The 19,680-nt window shown below is 42.9% G+C and overlaps 1 protein-coding gene across 2 annotated transcripts in view; it reads right to left on the reverse strand.

Annotated features, from left to right (window-relative positions):
- llgl1 (LLGL scribble cell polarity complex component 1) overlaps window positions 1-19,680 on the reverse strand; it is a 129,797-nt gene that overhangs the window by 26,631 nt on the left and 83,486 nt on the right. For both annotated transcript variants that reach the window (XM_090197965.1, XM_090197966.1), the window contains exons 9-13: window positions 11,333-11,487; window positions 10,922-11,151; window positions 9,112-9,179; window positions 7,493-7,667; window positions 752-856 (exon numbers count right to left, since the gene is read on the reverse strand). In XM_090197965.1, the coding sequence (XP_090054091.1) occupies window positions 752-856; window positions 7,493-7,667; window positions 9,112-9,179; window positions 10,922-11,151; window positions 11,333-11,487 (733 nt within the window). The remainder of the gene's footprint in view (window positions 1-751; window positions 857-7,492; window positions 7,668-9,111; window positions 9,180-10,921; window positions 11,152-11,332; window positions 11,488-19,680) is intronic.

Here is a 19,680-nt window from a genome sequence, read left to right on the forward strand (position 1 = left end):
AGACAGAGACCATTCATCACTCAGACCCAGCACGATCACCTGGAGACACAGACACACAGAGACAGACAGAGACAGAGACAGAGAGACCATTCATCACTCAGACCCAGCACGATCACCTGGAGACACAGACACACAGACAGAGACAGAGAGACCATTCATCACTCAGACCCAGTACGATCACCTGGAGACACAGACACACAGAGACAGACAGAGACAGAGACAGAGACAGAGAGACCATTCATCACTCAGACCCAGTACGATCACCTGGAGACACAGACACACAGAGACAGAGAGACCATTCATCACTCAGACCCAGTACGATCACCTGGAGACACAGACACACAGAGACAGAGACAGAGACAGAGAGACCATTCATACCTCAGACCCAGTACGATCACCTGGAGACACAGACACACAGACAGAGACAGAGAGACCATTCATCACTCAGACCCAGCACGATCACCTGGAAACACAGACACACAGACAGAGACAGAGAGACCATTCATCACTCAGACCCAGCACGATCACCTGGAAACACAGACACACAGACAGAGACAGAGAGACCATTCATCACTCAGACCCAGCACGATCACCTGGAGACACAGACAGAGACAGAGACAGAGACACCATTCATCACTCAGACTGAACTTAGATTTTATTGGCTCTCAAGAAGATGAGGGAGTGTCTAATTACACAAACACAGTGTGTGTGTGTGTGTGTGTGTGTGTGTGTGTGTGTGTGTGTGGGGTACCTGTCCAGCGGTCCCGGCCACCACCAGTCTACAGCTGTATTTACACAGACTGATCTTCTGGATCCCCAGACGAGGATCATCACTATACGGATCAAAACAGCCCACCTAGAACACACATCATCATCACTATATACGGATCAAAACAGCCCACCTAGAACACACATCATCATCATCATCATCATCATCACTATACGGATCAAAACAGCCCACCTAGAACACACATCATCATCATCATCATCATCATCATCACTATACGGATCAAAACAGCCCACCTAGAACACACATCATCATCATCATCATCATCATCATCATCACTATACGGATCAAAACAGCCCACCTAGAACACACATCATCATCATCACTATACGGATCAAAACAGCCCACCTAGAACACACATCATCATCATCACTATACGGATCAAAACAGCCCACCTAGAACACACATCATCATCATCATCACTATACGGATCAAAACAGCCCACCTAGAACACACATCATCATCATCATCATCATCACTATACGGATCAAAACAGCCCACCTAGAACACACATCATCATCATCATCATCATCACTATACGGATCAAAACAGCCCACCTAGAACACACATCATCATCATCATCATCACTATACAGATCAAAACAGCCCACCTAGAACACACATCATCATCATCATCATCACTATACAGATCAAAACAGCCCACCTAGAACACACATCATCATCATCATCATCACTATACGGATCAAAACAGCCCACCTAGAACACACATCATCATCATCACTATACAGATCAAAACAGCCCACCTAGAACACACATCATCATCATCACTATACAGATCAAAACAGCCCATCTAGAACACACATCATCATCATCACTATACAGATCAAAACAGCCCACCTAGAACACACATCATCATCATCATCATCATCATCATCATCACTATACGGATCAAAACAGCCCATCTAGAACACACATCATCATCATCATCATCACTATACAGATCAAAACAGCCCACCTAGAACACACATCATCATCATCATCATCATCATCACTATACGGATCAAAACAGCCCATCTAGAACACACATCATCATCATCATCATCATCATCATCATCACTATACGGATCAAAACAGCCCACCTAGAACACACATCATCATCATCATCATCATCACTATACAGATCAAAACAGCCCACCTAGAACACACATCATCATCATCATCATCATCATCATCATCACTATACGAATCAAAACAGCCCACCTAGAACACACATCATCATCATCATCATCATCACTATACAGATCAAAACAGCCCACCTAGAACACACATCATCATCATCATCATCATCATCATCATCATCATCATCACTATAAGGAATCAAAACAGCCCACCTAGAACACACATCATCATCATCACTATACGAATCAAAACAGCCCACCTAGAACACACATCATCATCATCATCATCATCACTATACGGATCAAAACAGCCCACCTAGAACACACATCATCATCATCATCATCATCATCATCATCACTATACAGATCAAAACAGCCCACCTAGAACACACATCATCATCATCATCATCATCATCATCATCACTATACGGATCAAAACAGCCCACCTAGAACACACATCATCATCATCATCATCACTATACGAATCAAAACAGCCCACCTAGAACACACATCATCATCATCATCATCATCACTATACGGATCAAAACAGCCCACCTAGAACACACATCATCATCATCATCATCATCATCATCATCACTATACGGATCAAAACAGCCCACCTAGAACACACATCATCATCATCATCATCACTATACGGATCAAAACAGCCCACCTAGAACACACATCATAATCATCACTATACGGATCAAAACAGCCCACCTAGAACACACATCATCATCATCATCATCACTATACGGATCAAAACAGCCCACCTAGAACACACATCATCATCATCATCATCATCACTATACAGATCAAAACAGCCCACCTAGAACACACATCATCATCATCATCATCATCATCATCATCACTATACGGATCAAAACAGCCCACCTAGAACACACATCATCATCATCATCATCACTATACAGATCAAAACAGCCCACCTAGAACACACATCATCATCATCATCATCATCACTATACGGATCAAAACAGCCCACCTAGAACACACATCATCATCATCATCACTATACAGATCAAAACAGCCCACCTAGAACACACATCATCATCATCATCATCATCATCATCACTATACGAATCAAAACAGCCCACCTAGAACACACATCATCATCATCATCATCATCATCATCATCACTATACGGATCAAAACAGCCCACCTAGAACACACATCATCATCATCATCATCACTATACGGATCAAAACAGCCCACCTAGAACACACATCAACATCATCACTATACAGATCAAAACAGCCCACCTAGAACACACATCATCATCATCATCATCATCACTATACAGATCAAAACAGCCCACCTAGAACACACATCATCATCATCATCATCATCACTATACAGATCAAAACAGCCCACCTAGAACACACATCATCATCATCATCATCATCACTATACAGATCAAAACAGCCCACCTAGAACACACATCATCATCATCATCATCATCACTATACAGATCAAAACAGCCCACCTAGAACACACATCATCATCATCATCATCATCACTATACAGATCAAAACAGCCCACCTAGAACACACATCATCATCATCATCATCATCACTATACAGATCAAAACAGCCCACCTAGAACACACATCATCATCATCATCATCATCACTATACAGATCAAAACAGCCCACCTAGAACACACATCATCATCATCATCATCATCACTATACAGATCAAAACAGCCCACCTAGAACACACATCATCATCATCATCATCATCACTATACAGATCAAAACAGCCCACCTAGAACACACATCATCATCATCATCATCATCACTATACAGATCAAAACAGCCCACCTAGAACACACATCAACATCATCACTATACAGATCAAAACAGCCCACCTAGAACACACATCATCATCATCATCATCATCACTATACAGATCAAAACAGCCCACCTAGAACACACATCATCATCATCATCATCATCATCATCACTATACGAATCAAAACAGCCCACCTAGAACACACATCATCATCATCATCACTATACGGATCAAAACAGCCCACCTAGAACACACATCAACATCATCACTATACAGATCAAAACAGCCCACCTAGAACACACATCATCATCATCATCACTATACGGATCAAAACAGCCCACCTAGAACACACATCATAATCATCACTATACGGATCAAAACAGCCCACCTAGAACACACATCATCATCATCATCATCATCACTATACAGATCAAAACAGCCCACCTAGAACACACATCATCATCATCACTATACAGATCAAAACAGCCCACCTAGAACACACATCATCATCATCATCATCATCACTATACGGATCAAAACAGCCCACCTAGAACACACATCATCATCATCACTATACGGATCAAAACAGCCCACCTAGAACACACATCATCATCATCACTATACAGATCAAAACAGCCCACCTAGAACACACATCATCATCATCATCACTATACGGATCAAAACAGCCCACCTAGAACACACATCATCATCATCATCATCATCACTATACAGATCAAAACAGCCCACCTAGAACACACATCATCATCATCATCATCACTATACGGATCAAAACAGCCCACCTAGAACACACATCATCATCATCACTATACGGATCAAAACAGCCCACCTAGAACACACATCATCATCATCATCACTATACGGATCAAAACAGCCCACCTAGAACACACATCATCATCATCATCATCATCACTATACGGATCAAAACAGCCCACCTAGAACACACATCATCATCATCACTATACGGATCAAAACAGCCCACCTAGAACAAACATCATCATCATCATCACTATACAGATCAAAACAGCCCACCTAGAACACACATCATCATCATCATCATCATCACTATACGGATCAAAACAGCCCACCTAGAACACACATCATCATCATCATCATCATCATCATCATCACTATACAGATCAAAACAGCCCACCTAGAACACACATCATCATCATCATCATCACTATACAGATCAAAACAGCCCACCTAGAACACACATCATCATCATCATCATCACTACTACTATACAGAATCAAAATACCCCATAATGACACAATACCCCATAATGACACAATACCCCATAATGACTCAATACCCCATAATGACACAATACCCCATAATGACTCAATACCCCATAGTGACACAATACCCCATAATGACACAATACCCCATAATGACTCAATACCCCATAATGACTCAATACCCCATAGTGACACAATACCCCATAGTGACACAATACCCCATAATGACTCAATACCCCATAATGACTCAATACCCCATAGTGACACAATACCCCATAATGACACAATACCCCATAGTGACACAATACCCCATAATGACTCAATACCCCATAATGACACAATACCCCATAGTGACACAATACCCCATAGTGACACAATACCCCATAATGACACAATACCCCATAGTGACACAATACCCCATAGTGACACACTACCCCATAATGACTCAATACCCCATAGTGACACAATACCCCATAATGACTCAATACCCCATAATGACTCAATACCCCATAGTGACACAATACCCCATAATGACTCAATACCCCATAGTGACACAATACCCCATAATGACACAATACCCCATAGTGACACAATACCCCATAATGACTCAATACCCCATAATGACTCAATACCCCATAATGACTCAATACCCCATAGTGACACAATACCCCATAATGACACAATACCCCATAGTGACACACTACCCCATAATGACTCAATACCCCATAATGACTCAATACCCCATAATGACTCAATACCCCATAGTGACACAATACCCCATAATGACTCAATACCCCATAATGACTCAATACCCCATAGTGACACAATACCCCATAATGACTCAATACCCCATAATGACTCAATACCCCATAGTGACACAATACCCCATAATGACTCAATACCCCATAGTGACACAATACCCCATAATGACACAATACCCCATAGTGACACAATACCCCATAATGACTCAATACCCCATAATGACTCAATACCCCATAATGACACAATACCCCATAGTGACACAATACCCCATAATGACTCAATACCCCATAATGACACAATACCCCATAATGACACAATAACACATAATGACTCAATACCCCATAGTGACACAATACCCCATAATGACTCAATACCCCATAATGACACAATACCCCATAGTGACAATACCCCATAATGACTCAATACCCCATAATGACACAATACCCCATAATGACACATACCCCATAGTGACACAATACCCTATAATGACTCAATACCCCATAATGGCACAATACCCCATAATGACTCAATACCCCATAGTGACACAATACCCCATAATGACACAATACCCTATAAAGACTCAATACCCCATAGTGACACAATACCCCATAGTGACACAATACCCCATAGTGACACAATACCCCATAATGACACAATACCCCATAGTGACACAATACCCCATAATGACACAATACCCTATAAAGACTCAATACCCCATAGTGACACAATACCCCATAATGACACAATACCCCATAATGACACAATACCCCATAATGACACAATACCCCATAATGACACAATACCCCATAATGACTCAATACCCCATAATGACTCAATACCCCATAGTGACACAATACCCCATAATGACTCAATACCCCATAATGACTCAATACCCCATAGTGACACAATACCCCATAGTGACTCAATACCCCATAGTGACACAATACCCCATAGTGACACAATACCCCATAGTGACACAATACCCCATAATGACTCAATACCCCATAATGACTCAATACCCCATAATGACACAATACCCCATAGTGACACAATACCCCATAATGACTCAATACCCCATAATGACACAATACCCCATAATGACACAATAACACATAATGACTCAATACCCCATAGTGACACAATACCCCATAATGACTCAATACCCCATAATGACACAATACCCCATAGTGACAATACCCCATAATGACTCAATACCCCATAATGACACAATACCCCATAATGACACATACCCCATAGTGACACAATACCCTATAATGACTCAATACCCCATAATGGCACAATACCCCATAATGACTCAATACCCCATAGTGACACAATACCCCATAATGACACAATACCCTATAAAGACTCAATACCCCATAGTGACACAATACCCCATAGTGACACAATACCCCATAGTGACACAATACCCCATAATGACACAATACCCCATAGTGACACAATACCCCATAATGACACAATACCCTATAAAGACTCAATACCCCATAGTGACACAATACCCCATAATGACACAATACCCCATAATGACACAATACCCCATAATGACACAATACCCCATAGTGACACAATACCCCATAATGACTCAATACCCCACATTGACAAAGTGAAAACAGGTTTTTAGAAATGTTTGCAAATTTATAAGAAATGTGTGAGCTCGTGCTTGCGTGTCTGCATGTGTGTGTGTCAGTGTGTGTGCATGTGTCTGTGTTCTGACCTTCCTGAAGGGAGGCCACTCCTCCTCTTGCAGTGCTTCGGGGTCATTGGTAGGGTCCAGGGGGTCGTCGTTAGGGTCACAGTCGGTATGGAAGACGTTAGCCGTGCTGAGCTTGTAGAGAGGAGTCATGGCAACAGCAGACACATTCCAGAACCGCACTGTACCGTCCTCATGCCTACACACACACACACACACACACACACACACACACACACACACACACACACACTTCTTTTAACATAGTGGAGACAGGAGACGCAGTAGAGGTCAGAAGTTTACATACACCTTGGCCAAATATATTTAAACTCAGTTTTTCACAATTCTTCCTTGCTGAGCGGCCTTTCAGGTGAAGTCGATATAGGACTCGTTTACTGTGGATATAGATACTTTTGTACCTGTTTCCTCCAGCATCTTCACAAGGTCCTTTGCTGTTGTTCTGGGATTGATTTGCACTTTTTGCACCAAAGTACGTTCATCTCTAGGAGACAGAACGCGTCTCCTTCCTGAGCGGTATGACGGCTGCGTAGTCCCATGGTGTTTATACTTGCGTACTATTGTTTGTACAGATGAACGTGGTACCTTCAGGAGTTTGGAAATTGCTCCCAAGGATGGACCAGACTTGTGGAGGTCAACCATTTTTTTTCTGAGGTCTTGGCTGATTCCTTTAGATTTTCCCATGATGTCAAGCAAAGAGGCACTGAGTTTGAAGGTAGGCCTTGAAATACATCCACAGGTAAACCTCCAATTGACTCAAATTATGTCAATTAGCCTATCAGAAGCTTCTAACGCCAAGACAACCTTTTCTGGAATTCTACAAGCTGTTTAAAGGCAGAGTCAACTTAGTGTATGTAAACTTCTGACCCACTGGAATTGTGATACAGTGAATTATAAGTGAAATAATCTGTCTGTAAACAATTGTTGGAAAAATTACTTGTGTTATGCACAAAGTAGATGTCCTAACCTACTTGCCAAAACTATAGTTTGTTAACAAGAAATGTGTGGAGTGGTTGAAAAACAAGTTTTAATGACTCCAACCTAAGGGTATGTAAACTTCAGACTTTAACTGTACACACCTCTAACATAGTGGAGACAGTAGATACACACCTCATCTAACATAGTGGAGACAGTAGATACACACCTCATCTAACATAGTGGAGACAGTAGATACACACCTCATCTAACATAGTGGAGACAGTAGATACACACCTCTAACATAGTGGAGACAGTAGATTCACACCTCTAACATAGTGGAGACAGTAGATACACACCTCATCTAACATAGTGGAGACAGTAGAGACACACCTCATCTAACATAGTGGAGACAGTAGATACACACCTCTAACATAGTGGAGACAGTAGATACACACCTCATCTAACATAGTGGAGACAGTAGATACACACCTCACCTAACATAGTGGAGACAGTAGATACACAACCCTAACATAGTGGAGACAGTAGATACACACCTCTAACATAGTGGAGACAGTAGATACACACCTCTAACATAGTGGAGACAGGAGGAAGACACCTCTAACATAGTGGAGACAGTAGATACACACCTCTAACATACTGGAGACAGGAGGAAGACTACGTGTGTGTGTGTGTGTGTGTGTGTTTACCCCGTCAGCAGCAACTCCTGTTGTCTGGGCGGGGGCGCTAGATTCTTTCCTCCACATATCGGCCAACTCTACACACACACACACACACACACACACACACACACAGTTAGATGACTGATACACACATTGCAGCAGAGAGACTAATTTGTGAATAAGGCCTCATTCATCCAGCCGTGAACACCTGATGACCTGTCCCTCTGACAACCTGTCCCTCTGACCCCTCTGATGACCTGTCCCTCTGACGACCTGTCCCTCTGACGACCTGTCCCTCTGACCCCTCTGATGACCTGTCTCTCTGACGACCTGTCCCTCTGACGACCTGTCCCTCTGACGACCTGTCCCTCTGACGACCTGTCCCTCTGACGACCTCTGACGACCTGTCCCTCTGATGACCTGTCCCTCTGACGACCTGTCCCTCTGACCCCTCTGACGACCTGTCCCTCTGACGACCTGTCCCTCTGACCCCTCTGATGACCTGTCTCTCTGATGACCTGTCCCTATGACCTGTCCCTCTGACCCCTCTGATGACCTGTCTCTCTGACGACCTGTCCCTCTGACCCCTCTGATGACCTGTCCCTCTGACCCCTCTGATGACCTGTCTCTCTGATGACATGTCCCTATGACCTGTCCCTCTGACCCCTTTGACGACCTGTCCCTCTGACCCCTCTGATGACCGGTCCCTCTGATGACCGGTCCCTCTGACGACCCGTCCCTCTGACGACCCGTCCCTCTGACGACCCGTCCCTCTGACGACCCGTCCCTCTGACGACCCGTCCCTCTGACGACCCGTCCCTCTGACGACCTGTCCCTCTGACGACCTGTCCCTCTGATCCCTCTGTTCTAGTGCCAACTCCAACCCTCCCTGGCACTGCCACACGTAGGCAGGCTGGTATGATATACGACAGCTGGTACTGGCTGCAAAGCCTTTAACTGTGGACATCTGCAGCTAAGCTAACAATGCTGATACAGGCTAACCTGCTGCTAAGCTAACAATGCTAATACAGACTAACCTGCTGCTAAGCTAACAACGCTAATACAGACTAACCTGCTGCTAAGCTAACAACGCTAATAGAGACTAACCCGCTGTTAAGCTAACAACGCTAAGCTGTTGCTAAGCTAACAACGCTAATACAGACTAACCTGCTACTAAACTAACAACACTAAGCTGTTGCTAAGCTAACAACGCTAATACAGGCTAGACTGCTGCTAAGCTAGGAAGGACTTGCTAAAACCCAGTGAGCAAAACTGGTTGAAAATATATAATTTCTCACAGATACAGATACACCTGGGCCATATTCATTAGTGCACACAGTAACAAAACATTTCGCAACGGAAAACAAAAAACAAGGGTTTCCTCATTGGACAAGTTCAGGGAGTCCCTCACCGTTTCCATCTGTTCTCTTCCATTTGGTGCCTAATGAATAAGACACTGGTTGGGGTAGGTGAGAACACGTGTGTGTGTCTCACTCCATGAGTGTGTGTGTGTGTGTGTGTGCAGTGTCTCACCTCGTGTGTGTGTCTCACTCCATGAGTGTGTGTGTGTCTGTGTGTGTGTGTACAGTGTCTCACCCCGTGTGTGTGTCTCACTCCATGAGTGTGTGTGTGTCTGTGTGTGTGTGTGTACAGTGTCTCACCCCGTGTGTGTGTCTCACTCCATGAGTGTGTGTGTGTCTGTGTGTGTGTGTACAGTGTCTCACCCCGTATGCGTGTGTGTGTGTGTACAGTGTCTCACCCCGTGTGCGTGTGTGTGTGTGTGTACAGTGTCTCACCCCGTGTGTGTGTGTGTGTGTGTGTGTGTACAGTGTCTCACCCCGTGTGCGTGTCTCACTCCAGGCTGAGCGCCCTGGCTGTTCCCGGCGGCGGCCAGGCGGTCCCAGAGCTTGGCGGGGACGTTGTCCAGGTGACAGGATGTGGTGATGGCGGAGGAGTGGAGCGGAGCCAGGTAAGGAGGAGGGATAGAGGGCCACCCGGTGGTCAGGAGGTCTATTACAACCAGCTCCTCCTCTAGTAACACCACGAGGGCTTTAGGATCATCATAGTCTGGGAGAGGAAATACACATTAACACAGGGGGTCAGGTAGCCTAGCGACGAGGAGGGCCAATCCCAGAGCAGACTAGCTGAATAATTATTATTTTTTTTTAATCGGTAGATGTGCCCTTGAGCAAGGCACTTAATCCTAATTGTGTCTGAGTCGCTCTGGAGAAGTGCGTGTCTCTCTCACCGTGCTCCGGGTCAGTGGTGTGGACGGTGAAGAAGTCTATAACTCTGGATGTGAAGTCTAGAGTGACGTGTTGTTTGTCCTGTTGGATGGTCACACAGTGACGGTCTCCATAACTGGCCCTGGGCATTCCTCCACTGTAGAGGACTACTGGACACCTACATGAGAGACAGAGACAGAGAGACAGAGAGAGACAGAGAGAGAGAGGGGCAGTGAGAGATAGAGAGAGAGAGGGGCAGTGAGAGACAGTAGATACTGATATTGTTACCAGAATGGATCAAACCTAGTGACAGTAGATACTGATAGTGTTACCAGAATGGATCCTAGTGACAGTAGATACTGATAGTGTTACCTGTTACCAGAATGGATCAACCCTAGTGACAGTAGATACTGACAGTGTTACCAGAATGGATCCTAGTGACAGTAGATACTGATAGTGTTACCAGAATGGATCAAACCTAGTGACAGTAGATACTGATAGTGTTACCAGAATGGATCCTAGTGACAGTAGATACTGATAGTGTTACCAGAATGGATCCTAGTGACAGTAGATACTGATAGTGTTACCTGTTACCAGAATGGATCAACCCTAGTGACAGTAGATACTGACAGTGTTACCAGAATGGATCCTAGTGACAGTAGATACTGATAGTGTTACCTGTTACCAGAATGGATCAACCCTAGTGACAGTAGATACTGATAGTGTTACCTGTTACCCGAATGGATCAACCCTAGTGACAGTAGATACTGATAGTGTTACCTGTTACCAGAATGGATCAACCCTAGTGATAGTAGATATTGATACCAGAATGGATCCTAGTGACAGTAGATACTGATAGTGTCACCAGAATGGATCCTAGTGACAGTAGATACTGATAGTGTTACCAGAATGGATCCTAGTGACATTAGATACTGATAGTGTTACCAGAATGGATCCTAGTGATAGTAGATACCAATAGTGTTACCAGAATGGATCCTAGTGACATTAGATACTGATAGTGTTACCAGAATGGACCCTAGTGACAGTAGATACTGATAGTGTTACCAGAATGGATCAACCCTAGTGATAGTAGATATTAATAGTGATACCAGAATGGATCAACCCTAGTGACAGTAGATACTGATAGTGTTACCAGAATGGATCCTAGTGACAGTAGATACTGATAGTGTTACCAGAATGGATCCTAGTGACAGTAGATACTGATAGTGTTACCAGAATGGATCAACCCTAGTGACACTAGATACTGATAGTGTTACCAGAATGGATCCTAGTGATAGTAGATACTGATAGTGTCACCAGAATGGATCCTAGTGACAGTAGATACTGATAGTGTTACCAGAATGGATCCTAGTGACAGTAGATACTGATAGTGTCACCGGAATGGATCCTAGTGACAGTAGACACTGATAGTGTTACCACGCACGTGGCCACGCACGCCTCCAACTCAATCATCAAGTTTGCGGACGACACAACAGTGGTAGTCTTGATTACCAACAACGACGAGACGGCCTACAGGGAGGAGGTGAGGGCCCTCGGAGTGTGGTGTCAGGAAAATAACCTCACACTCAACGTCAACAAAACTAAGGAGATGATTGTGGACTTCAGGAAACAGCAGAGGGAACACCCCCCTATCCACATCGATGGAACAGTAGTGGAGAGGGTAGCAAGTTTTAAGTTCCTCGGCATACACATCACAGACAAACTGAATTGGTCCACTCACACAGACAGCATCGTGAAGAAGGCGCAGCAGCGCCTCTTCAACCTCAGGAGGCTGAAGAAATTCGGCTTGTCACCAAAAGCACTCACAAACTTCTACAGATGCACAATCGAGAGCATCCTGGCGGGCTGTATCACCGCCTGGTATGGCAACTGCACCGCCCTCAACCGTAAGGCTCTCCAGAGGGTAGTGAGGTCTGCACAACGCATCACCGGGGGCAAACTACCTGCCCTCCAGGACACCTACACCACCCGATGTCACAGGAAGGCCATAAAGATCATCAAGGACATCAACCACCCGAGCCACTGCCTGTTCACCCCGCTATCATCCAGAAGGCGAGGTCAGTACAGGTGCATCAAAGCTGGGACCGAGAGACTGAAAAACAGCTTCTATCTCAAGGCCATCAGACTGTTAAACAGCCACCACTAACAGAGTGGCTGCTGCCAACACACTGACACTGACTCAACTCCAGCCACTTTAATAATGGGAATTGATGGGAAATGATGTAAATATATCACTAGCCACTTTAAACAATGCTACCTTATATAAATGTTACTTACCCTACATTATTCATCTCATATGCATACGTATATACTGTACTCTATATCATCGACGGTATCCTTATGTAATACATGTATCACTAGCCACTTTATACTATACTATGCCACTTTGTTTACATACTCATCTCATTTGTACATACTGTACTCGATACCATCTACTGTATCTTGCCTATGCTGCTCTGTACCATCACTCATTCATATATCCTTATGTACATATTCTTTATCCCCTTACACTGTGTACAAGACAGTAGTTTTGGAATTGTTAGTTAGATTACTTGTTGGTTATTACTGCATTGTCGGAACTAGAAGCAAAAGCATTTCGCTACACTCGCATTAACATCTGCTAACCACGTGTATGTGACAAATAAAATTTGATTTGATTTTGATTTGAATGGATCAACCCTAGTGACAGTAGATACTGATAGTGTTACCAGAATGGATCCTAGTGACAGTAGATACTGATAGTGTTACCAGAATGGATCAACCCTAGTGACAGTAGATACTGATAGTGTTACCAGAATGGATCCTAGTGACAGTAGATACTGATAGTGTTACCAGAATGGATCAACCCTAGTGACAGTAGATACTGATAGTGTTACCAGAATGGATCAACCCTAGTGACAGTAGATACTGATAGTGTTACCAGAATGGATCCTAGTGACAGTAGATACTGATAGTGTTACCAGAATGGATCAACCCTAGTGACAGTAGATACTGATAGTGTTACCAGAATGGATCAACCCTAGTGACAGTAGATACTGATAGTGTTACCAGAATGGATCAACCCTAGTGACAGTAGATACTGATAGTGTTACCAGAATGGATCCTAGTGACAGTAGATACTGATAGTGTTACCAGAATGGATCAACCCTAGTGACAGTAGATACTGATAGTGTTACCAGAATGGATCAACCCTAGTGACAGTAGATACTGATAGTGTTACCAGAATGGATCCTAGTGACAGTAGATACTGATAGTGTTACCAGAATGGATCCTAGTGACAGTAGATACTGATAGTGTTACCAGAATGGATCAACCCTAGTGATAGTAGATACTGATAGTGTTACCAGAATGGATCAACCCTAGTGACAGTAGATACTGATAGTGTTACCAGAATGGATCAACCCTAGTGACAGTAGATACTGATAGTGTTACCAGAATGGATCAACCCTAGTGACAGTAGATACTGATAGTGTTACCAGAATGGATCCTAGTGACAGTAGATACTGATAGTGTTACCAGAATGGATCAACCCTAGTGACAGTAGATACTGATAGTGTTACCAGAATGGATCCTAGTGACAGTAGATACTGATAGTGTTACCAGAATGGATCCTAGTGACAGTAGATACTGATAGTGTTACCAGAATGGATCAACCCTAGTGACAGTAGATACTGATAGTGTTACCAGAATGGACCCTAGTGACAGTAGATACTGATAGTGTTACCAGAATGGATCAACCCTAGTGACAGTAGATACTGATAGTGTTACCAGAATGGATCCTAGTGACAGTAGATACTGATAGTGTTACCAGAATGGATCCTAGTGACAGTAGATACTGATAGTGTTACCAGAATGGATCAACCCTAGTGACAGTAGATACTGATAGTGTTACCAGAATGGACCCTAGTGACAGTAGATACTGATAGTGTTACCAGAATGGATCAACCCTAGTGACAGTAGATACTGATAGTGTTACCAGAATGGACCCTAGTGACAGTAGATACTGATAGTGTTACCAGAATGGATCAACCCTAGTGATAGTAGATACTGATAGTGTTACCAGAATGGATCAACCCTAGTGACAGTAGATACTGATAGTGTTACCAGAATGGATCAACCCTAGTGACAGTAGATACTGATAGTGTTACCAGAATGGATCAACCCTAGTGACAGTAGATACTGATAGTGTTACCAGAATGGATCCTAGTGACAGTAGATACTGATAGTGTTACCAGAATGGATCCTAGTGACAGTAGATACTGATAGTGTTACCAGAATGGATCAACCCTAGTGACAGTAGATACTGATAGTGTTACCAGAATGGATCAACCCTAGTGACAGTAGATACTGATAGTGTTACCAGAATGGATCCTAGTGACAGTAGATACTGATAGTGTTACCAGAATGGATCAACCCTAGTGACAGTAGATACTGATAGTGTTACCTGAATGGATCAACCCTAGTGACAGTAGATACTGATAGTGTTACCAGAATGGATCCTAGTGACAGTAGATACTGATAGTGTTACCAGAATGGATCCTAGTGACAGTAGATACTGATAGTGTTACCAGAATGGATCAACCCTAGTGATAGTAGATACTGATAGTGTTACCAGAATGGATCAACCCTAGTGACAGTAGATACTGATAGTGTTACCAGAATGGATCAACCCTAGTGACAGTAGATACTGATAGTGTTACCAGAATGGATCAACCCTAGTGACAGTAGATACTGATAGTGTTACCAGAATGGATCCTAGTGACAGTAGATACTGATAGTGTTACCAGAATGGATCAACCCTAGTGACAGTAGATACTGATAGTGTTACCAGAATGGATCCTAGTGACAGTAGATACTGATAGTGTTACCAGAATGGATCCTAGTGACAGTAGATACTGATAGTGTTACCAGAATGGATCAACCCTAGTGACAGTAGATACTGATAGTGTTACCAGAATGGACCCTAGTGACAGTAGATACTGATAGTGTTACCAGAATGGATCAACCCTAGTGACAGTAGATACTGATAGTGTTACCAGAATGGATCCTAGTGACAGTAGATACTGATAGTGTTACCAGAATGGATCCTAGTGACAGTAGATACTGATAGTGTTACCAGAATGGATCAACCCTAGTGACAGTAGATACTGATAGTGTTACCAGAATGGACCCTAGTGACAGTAGATACTGATAGTGTTACCAGAATGGATCAACCCTAGTGACAGTAGATACTGATAGTGTTACCAGAATGGACCCTAGTGACAGTAGATACTGATAGTGTTACCAGAATGGACCCTAGTGACAGTAGATACTGATAGTGTTACCAGAATGGATCAACCCTAGTGATAGTAGATACTGATAGTGTTACCAGAATGGACCCTAGTGACAGTAGATACTGATAGTGTTACCAGAATGGATCAACCCTAGTGATAGTAGATACTGATAGTGTTACCAGAATGGATCAACCCTAGTGACAGTAGATACTGATAGTGTTACCAGAATGGATCAACCCTAGTGACAGTAGATACTGATAGTGTTACCAGAATGGATCCTAGTGATAGTAGATACTGAGTGTTACCAGAATGGATCAACCCTAGTGACACTAGATACTGATAGTGTTACCAGAATGGATCTTAGTGACAGTAGATACTGATAGTGTTACCAGAATGGATCCTAGTGACAGTAGATACTGATAGTGTTACCAGAATGGATCCTAGTGACAGTAGATACTGATAGTGTTACCAGAATGGATCAACCCTAGTGACAGTAGATACTGATAGTGTTACCAGAATGGATCCTAGTGACAGTAGATACTGATAGTGTTACCAGAATGGATCCTAGTGATAGTAGATACTGATAGTGTTACCAGAATGGATCAACCCTAGTGACAGTAGATACTGATAGTGTTACCAGAATGGATCAACCCTAGTGACAGTAGATACTGATAGTGTTACCAGAATGGATCCTAGTGACATTAGATACTGATAGTGTTACCAGAATGGATCAACCCTAGTGACAGTAGATACTGATAGTGTTACCAGAATGGATCTTAGTGACAGTAGATACTGATAGTGTTACCAGAATGGATCCTGGTGACAGTAGATACTGATAGTGTTACCAGAATGGACCCTAGTGACAGTAGATACTGATAGTGTTACCAGAATGATCCCTAGAGACAGTAGATACTGATAGTGTTACCCGAATGGATCAACCCTATTGACAGTAGATACTGATAGTGTTACCTGTTACCGTTACCAGAATGGATCAACCCTAGTGATAGTAGATATTAATAGTGATACCAGAATGGATCAACCCTAGTGACAGTAGATACTGATAGTGTTACCAGAATGGATCCTAGTGACAGTAGATACTGATAGTGTTACCAGAATGGATCCTAGTGATAGTAGATACTGATAGTGTTACCAGAATGGATCCTAGTGATAGTAGATACTGATAGTGTTACCAGAATGGATCCTAGTGATAGTAGATACTGACAGTGTTACCAGAATGGATCAACCCTAGTGACAGTAGATACTGATAGTGTTACCAGAATGGATCAACCCTAGTGACACTAGATACTGATAGTGTTACCAGAATGGATCCTAGTGACAGTAGATACTGATAGTGTTACCAGAATGGATCCTAGTGATAGTAGATACCAATAGTGTTACCAGAATGGATCATAGTGATAGTAGATACTGATAGTGTTACCAGAATGGACCCTAGTGATAGTAGATACTGATAGTGTTACCAGAATGGATCAACCCTAGTGACAGTAGATACTGATAGTGTTACCAGAAGGATCAACCCTAGTGACAGTAGATACTGATAGTGTTACCAGAATGGATCCTAGTGACAGTAGATACTGATAGTGTTACCAGCATGGATCAACCCTAGTGACAGTAGATAGTGATAGTGTTACCAGAATGGATCAACCCTAGTGACAGTAGACACTGATAGTGTTACCAGAATGGACCCTAGTGACAGTAGATACTGATAGTGTTACCAGAATGGATCATAGTGACGGTAGATACTGATAGTGTTACCAGAATGGATCCTAGTGACAGTAGATACTGATAGTGTTACCAGAATGGACCCTAGTGACAGTAGATACTGATAGTGTTACCAGAATGGATCAACCCTAGTGACAGTAGATACTGATAGTGTTACCAGAATGGATCAACCCTAGTGATAGTAGATACTGATAGTGTTACCAGAATGGACCCTAGTGACAGTAGATACTGATAGTGTTACCAGAATGGATCAACCCTAGTGACAGTAGATACTGATAGTGTTACCAGAATGGACCCTAGTGACAGTAGATACTGATAGTGTTACCAGAATGGATCAACCCTAGTGATAGTAGATACTGATAGTGTTACCAGAATGGATCAACCCTAGTGACAGTAGATACTGATAGTGTTACCAGAATGGATCAACCCTAGTGACAGTAGATACTGATAGTGTTACCAGAATGGATCAACCCTAGTGACAGTAGATACTGATAGTGTTACCAGAATGGATCCTAGTGACAGTAGATACTGATAGTGTTACCAGAATGGATCCTAGTGACAGTAGATACTGATAGTGTTACCAGAATGGATCAACCCTAGTGACAGTAGATACTGATAGTGTTACCTGAATGGATCAACCCTAGTGACAGTAGATACTGATAGTGTTACCAGAATGGATCCTAGTGACGGTAGATACTGATAGTGTTACCAGAATGGATCCTAGTGACAGTAGATACTGATAGTGTTACCAGAATGGATCAACCCTAGTGATAGTAGATACTGATAGTGTTACCAGAATGGATCAACCCTAGTGACAGTAGATACTGATAGTGTTACCAGAATGGATCAACCCTAGTGACAGTAGATACTGATAGTGTTACCAGAATGGATCAACCCTAGTGACAGTAGATACTGATAGTGTTACCAGAATGGATCCTAGTGACAGTAGATACTGATAGTGTTACCAGAATGGATCAACCCTAGTGACAGTAGATACTGATAGTGTTACCAGAATGGATCCTAGTGACAGTAGATACTGATAGTGTTACCAGAATGGATCCTAGTGACAGTAGATACTGATAGTGTTACCAGAATGGATCAACCCTAGTGACAGTAGATACTGATAGTGTTACCAGAATGGACCCTAGTGACAGTAGATACTGATAGTGTTACCAGAATGGATCAACCCTAGTGACAGTAGATACTGATAGTGTTACCAGAATGGATCCTAGTGACAGTAGATACTGATAGTGTTACCAGAATGGATCCTAGTGACAGTAGATACTGATAGTGTTACCAGAATGGATCAACCCTAGTGACAGTAGATACTGATAGTG

Source organism: Oncorhynchus mykiss, chromosome 13 (assembly GCF_057628025.1).
Source record: "Oncorhynchus mykiss isolate SJ-2025 chromosome 13, ASM5762802v1, whole genome shotgun sequence".
NCBI lineage: Eukaryota > Metazoa > Chordata > Actinopteri > Salmoniformes > Salmonidae > Oncorhynchus > Oncorhynchus mykiss.